At 57.8% G+C, this 5,574-nt stretch overlaps 1 protein-coding gene across 1 annotated transcript in view; it reads left to right on the plus strand.

The window, feature by feature from the left end:
* Positions 1-4,989: 4,989 nt before the first annotated feature.
* Positions 4,990-5,574, plus strand: part of ANP32E (acidic (leucine-rich) nuclear phosphoprotein 32 family, member E) — a 14,577-nt gene continuing 13,992 nt past the window's right edge. Inside the window, exon 1 of the mRNA XM_004689565.2 lies at positions 4,990-5,346. Coding sequence (XP_004689622.1) covers positions 5,293-5,346 — 54 coding nt within the window. The 5' untranslated portion in view covers positions 4,990-5,292. The remainder of the gene's footprint in view (positions 5,347-5,574) is intronic.

Here is a 5,574-nt window from a genome sequence, read left to right on the forward strand (position 1 = left end):
AGCAGACTCCTCCCGTCTCCCGCTGCTCCCCTCAGCAGTGTCCTTGTCGATCGGCCGGTTCTGCTCCCTGACTCTGGTGAATCCTCTCACTGCCTCAGCACCTCTGGCCTGTACCCCAGTTCTGTATACATACATAAATACATGAATAAATGTTTTAAAAAAGAACTAGGCTCCGAGGTGAAATAGTATTCAAGACACTTTCCAGGGGTGGTAGGCGGCCAGTGCCGAGGAAGAGAGGAAGGGAGGTGGGGTTTAGCAGTGGGAGAAAGTGAATGACCAGGTTGTCCTGAGGGGACTCGGGGGCGCTCTCGGGTGGGGCGAATGGCTCTTAGAGTCCGTCATGGCTGAGGACAGGACAGCCTTCCACCTCTGCACTGGTCACCCACTGGGTGTCGCTGCCCACAGGAGGGGTAACCAAAGGCCCAGGGAGCTGATTTCTGCAGCATCGGTGCCTGTTCACAGCAGGGGCCGCTGGCGGTCAGTTCCCAGCTCTACTTCCCTTCCTTCCTGGGAAAGCTGGGTGTGGGTCAGTGATTCTCCACGTGGTGTTCCACCCTCACGGAGGCCTGGCAAGGAAGGCTGGCAGCCATCCTGTCTCCTTCTATGTCCCCGGCCTCGGGAACCTGAGGCAGCCCTGGTGGTTTGACTCAGAAAGCAGGTGGAGAGGGCTGAAGAGGTTTGGATCGGGAGGGGCTGCAGAAGGCCCCAGCGGTGGGCAGGGCTTATTTAAAAAAAAAAAAAAATTTACACACATAAGAACTGAGGTACAGGCCAGAGGTGCAGGGTGAGAGGATTCCCCAGAGACAGAGTGGGGAGCAGAACAGGCAGATGGACTGAAATCCACTGCTGAGGGAGCAGCGGGGAGACAGGAGGGGTCTGCCGCGCCCTGTGGCAGCAGACAGCTTCATAGTGTTGCAGCTTAACCTCTGAGCCACTAGGGAGGCCCCAAATTTTATTTTTGTGTAGAACTGGGGTGTAGGCCAGAGGTTGAGGGGGAGGAGGGTGAAAAGATTCACCATAGACAGAGTGGGAGCAGGGGGGAGGCAGGAGAGGTCTGCTGCCAGCTCCCCACAGTGCTGTGCTTTAACACATTGCACCCCAGGGAGGCCCCCCAAACATGCTCTGTCTGTGGATCAAAGGAATATTCTGACGCCCTCTCATTTCACACCTGGCGCCTCTGCTTTTATCTACCCTCGTTACTTAACCTCGACCTATCCTACCACTGAAATCCTACTTCCTTACTTCAGCCTCAAGCGTGCCCCAAGTTGGCTTTTCTCCTGACTCTGTCCCTCCCTTCCTGTGGGCCCCCGGTCATCCAGCCCACCTTTCCTCCTGGGCACCACCTCCAGGGGGGTCTTTTCTCCCCCAGATCTCCTGGCTTCTTGGTTAAGACTGGAAAGAGTTAAGTTTCAAGTATTAAGGTAACACAGTTGAGGCTGAAGGGCACCCTGGGATCCCCAAACCTGCCTCTCTAAATTGGGTCTGCCCTCTGCTGCTTCAAGACAAAACACACTCAGGTACAGAAGCCCTTTAATGGAAAGAACATTACTACAATTAGTGTTCACTAAAGAAGAGAGAAAGGCGAAGGCTAGGTTCCTCATCAAGCACCCCGAGTGACCCACCCCTTGAGGGTAAATTCCCAGGCAAGCAGGACTGCGGAGACCCAAGCCGCCAGCCTAAACCCCCCCGCCCTGTGGGCCCACAGCAGAGGGTCCCAAGGGGCTGCAAGTCTGTAAGGGCGGAGCCACATCAAAGTTGAGGTAAAGGCTGCCACCACTTCCCACAGGGCTCCCACCGGGTGGCTCCAAGTATCTCCTGGGTCCCCAAGGCTCGGGTCCTAGTCCCAGGCTGAGGAGCCAGGTGCTTCTTCACCTGTCGCTCTGCCCCTTGGCCTCCTCAGCTCTCCAGGATCGCCCTCCTGCCTCCTCACTGAGTCTCCCTCCGGCTCCTCCCCGCCCCCCCCCTTGCTGGGGGGGGGAGGCGGGACAGGGAACCCAATTGGGGTTCCCCTTCCAATTGGGATCACCCTCTTTTGGGATGCTAAGAGGTTGGGGATGGCTGGGGGCGGGAAGGCCCACTGGGGGGGTCTCCTGCTGCCCCCTGAGCAGTTAGAATGAGCGGGCGAGGCCCAGGCCTTCCTCTCAGCCACGCTTTCCAGGACTTGCCCCGCCCTTCCACCTTCCGGATGCCAAGCCAACAGCCCACTTAACCAAGTCATTACCTTCCTTGAAATTTTGGGCTTCTTGGCACTGCTTCCAACGTGGCCGCCTTTTCCACTGGCTGCTGTTTCTTGGACTCTCAGCGGACCGCCCTGTTCCCGCGCTCTGTTCTCAGTTTCCCGAGCAGGTGTTACTCTCCTTTGCCTACAGCCTTAGTCTATGTGTGTCCACAACACACACGCACATATCTATGTACACACACATACATAAACACATACTTTAAAAAAATAATATAGTTTATTTTTGCATCATTTTGCACATTTTTTCCCCATCTCAATTGTAATGCCTGCATACACACATGCTTTTTTAGATTTTATTCTATTTGTGCAGACAAGACCTGGAGTACAGGTCAGAGGTGTGTGTGTGTGGGAGGGTGGGGTGAGAGGACTCCCCAGAGACAGAGCGGGGAGCAGAACAGGCAGAGCCACTGACAGCCACTGCTGAGGGAGAAGGGGGTGGGGGAGGAGCAGTCTGCTGCGCCCTGTGGGTCCCTCCCTGGCCGGGGATCAAATTTCTGCTGCAGCGGCTGTGGCTTCACAGCAGCTGAGACTTAGCCTCTGTGCCACCAGGGAGCCTGCAGCTTCATTCCACACATTCTCTGTGGACATCTCAGTTCTTTCTAAGGTCCTACCTACCATATAACACAGTGGTCCTCAGGGAAAGGGGAGGCTCCAGGTTCCCTGCACCCCCAAAATGAGGGTGGAGCTGAGCAGGGAGGAGACACTGAAGAGAGACTGAAGAGGAAGGAAGCAGGATGGAGGCCAGGAGACCTGAGGGGCGCAGGGGGCAGAGAGCTGTGGACACGCGCTCTTGTTTCTTGGCCCTGGACTGCGGGACGACACAGACCTGGGGGGAGACCCGCGGGGAGTGGCTGTGGCAGCGTTGACCTTGACTTTGAGTTTGCTCTTTCCTCCAGACTTGTCCGGCCATGTCTGACCCTTTTCTGTGGTCCCGGCCAGAAGGTGCTTTAGACGTGTGGGGGCTGTCAGGCCTCGCTTGGGGCCAGACCCTTCGGGTGGACTTTCACCCATGAGGGATGGGCGACTTTGGATATTTGATTTAGAAACTATGTTCTTGGCGTTTTCTGTATTGCGCACTGATTGCACTAAAGTTCCTTTCCATGAAAGGTCTTGTATATTTTGTCTTGATGAGGCGGATGGCAGAACCTATTTAGAGCAGGCAGGTTTGGGGGTTCAGCCGTGTCCCTCTCCCTGCCCTGTAACACCCTCTCTTTGTGGATGACTTCTAAATCTGAGTGCCCTTCCCTAACTCTGCGATTATCTCCGATTATATCCAGCGTCCCAGAGTGAGAGGCAGCAGTGGGAGGCTCGCCTGAGGCGGCACAGGCTTTCTCCCCAGCTGGGCCAGAACATGCTTCCAGGTTTCTTTGTAGCCCTGCTTTACCCTACCCCCAACCCCCTTGAAAAAACTCTCGAATGTTACTCAGTCCGTTCTGCTTCATTTTCACATCATGCGGGCTTCATTAGCCGGCACTAAAACAAGCTTAATGAGCTGCAATAGCCCCCCGGAGACGGCACTTTATACCAGAAACTCTTCTCCCTGCGTTCAGCTTCTCAAAATTTCCTTTCCAGGGAATGAAAAGGAAACAGCATGGAGAAGACAATCACTATTTTGTTTTCTTTTAATGCAGTTAACGTGTCCAATGCCACATATTTACATTTTCAAAGCTAGCCTGTTTGTGAAGCTCTTTCTCTTGGGGGTGTGGGTGGGGTCCTCTGCTCAAAAACCCGAGGGTCTCTAATGGGAGACCCTGGAACTAATAACCAAACATCAGCTCTGGGAGGGGCTGGACTAACACCCACTTCCTTCCCCAAACACCTGGAATGTCTCTGGGTATTTACCCTGAGGCTGGCGCAAAGGCGTGAAAAGAACAGAATTACGTTAAAACGAAGAGAAGTTGGCCTTCGTTACGGAAATCCTAGCCGTCACCTCGCTCCCTCCTACAGACCCACATCGGCAGGCCGAGCTCTGAAAGCGTCTCTGACCTACAGATTCCGCGCAGCCCACAGGCCGTCGGAAAGGAGCGGCGATCCGAGGCGCGTCGGCGCGGGCTCCGCGGGGCTCGCGGCGGCCTCGTTTTCCTGCCGGGCCCGAGCCGCCGCCGCGATCGGCCGCAGTTCCTGCGGGGTCTCCCCGAGGGTGGCTGTACTGAGAGGGGCCGAATTCACATACCTCACCCAACCGCTTTCAAGCCCCTGCAGGCGGCCGCCTCACGCGGCCCCGGCCCCGCACCCGCCGCCGGCCCCGGGCCCCAGGGCAGCGCCCGAAGCCGGGCTTTTCCCGCAGCGCGCACGCGGCGCTCACCTCGGCGCGAGGCGGGCGCAGCGCTTTAAACCTGCGCGGGGCGGTGCGTGCCCCGAACTGCAGTTGTCAGTCTCGCAACTTGGGCACGTGAGGAGGAGGCGTTCTCGTTCCCTTTAACACTCAACAGAGCAAAAACAAAAAACAAGCCAACAGGCACCAGAGCCGTCCCGGCGCCTGGGGAAAGCGCGCCAAGCACACAAAGGGAAGGAGGGGGCGACTGGGATTCAAAATCATTTCCCCGGGACGGACAGCCGCCCGGACCTATCGGAGTTAACTGCGCGCTCGGTCCCAGCCAATGGGGACGGCGACTCCGGTCCGGTCCCGCCCCGAAGACTGATAGACACTCCTGTCGCCCAATGGGGCGGCGCGGTGCTGAAAATTCAACCAATCCCTTCGGGAGGTGGGTGGAGTGTAGGCCAGGGGGTTGGCGGTGCCGTGTCATGGAGGCTCAGTCTCGGAGCAGCCATTGAAGGGGAAGGAACTGCGGGCTCGTGTGTGTGCGTGCGTGTGTGTCCGTGTGTGCGTGTGCGCGCGCGAGTGTGTGGACGGGAGGTGGGGGCCGCCGAGTTGGAGTCTCAACTCCTTGGACTCCATTGCTGCCCGCCCTCCTTTCCCACACCTAGCGGGTGGTGGTGGGCGTCTATCGCGCGTCCCTTTTCATTCATTTCCAGGTATTTGGGCGCCGCGGGGTGGGGGGCAGCGGGCAGGCCGGCAGGGTCGGGGAGGAGCGCGCGCAGAGCAGGAGGACATGGAGATGAAGAAGAGGATCAACCTGGAGTTGAGGAACCGAGCCCCGGAGGAGGTGAGATGACTCAGCCCCCTCCCCTTCCCCAGCGCCGGCGGGGCTCGGGGGTCGCGCGGCGGGGTCCGGGCGGTGCGCGCGGCGGGGCGATGAATCAACTGCCCCCCGGGGCGAGGTCGCGGGCGCATTTCATTTCAAGTTTGAGGCCATTGAGAGCTTGTACTTAAGATGGCGAAGGGTTTAAGTTTCTAGGGGCGTTTTTGTGTGTGCGCGGGGGCTTGGCCCCCC

Source organism: Condylura cristata, unplaced genomic scaffold (genome assembly GCF_000260355.1).
Source record: "Condylura cristata isolate star-nosed mole 26May11 unplaced genomic scaffold, ConCri1.0 scaffold00026, whole genome shotgun sequence".
Taxonomy (NCBI): Eukaryota; Metazoa; Chordata; class Mammalia; order Eulipotyphla; family Talpidae; genus Condylura; species Condylura cristata.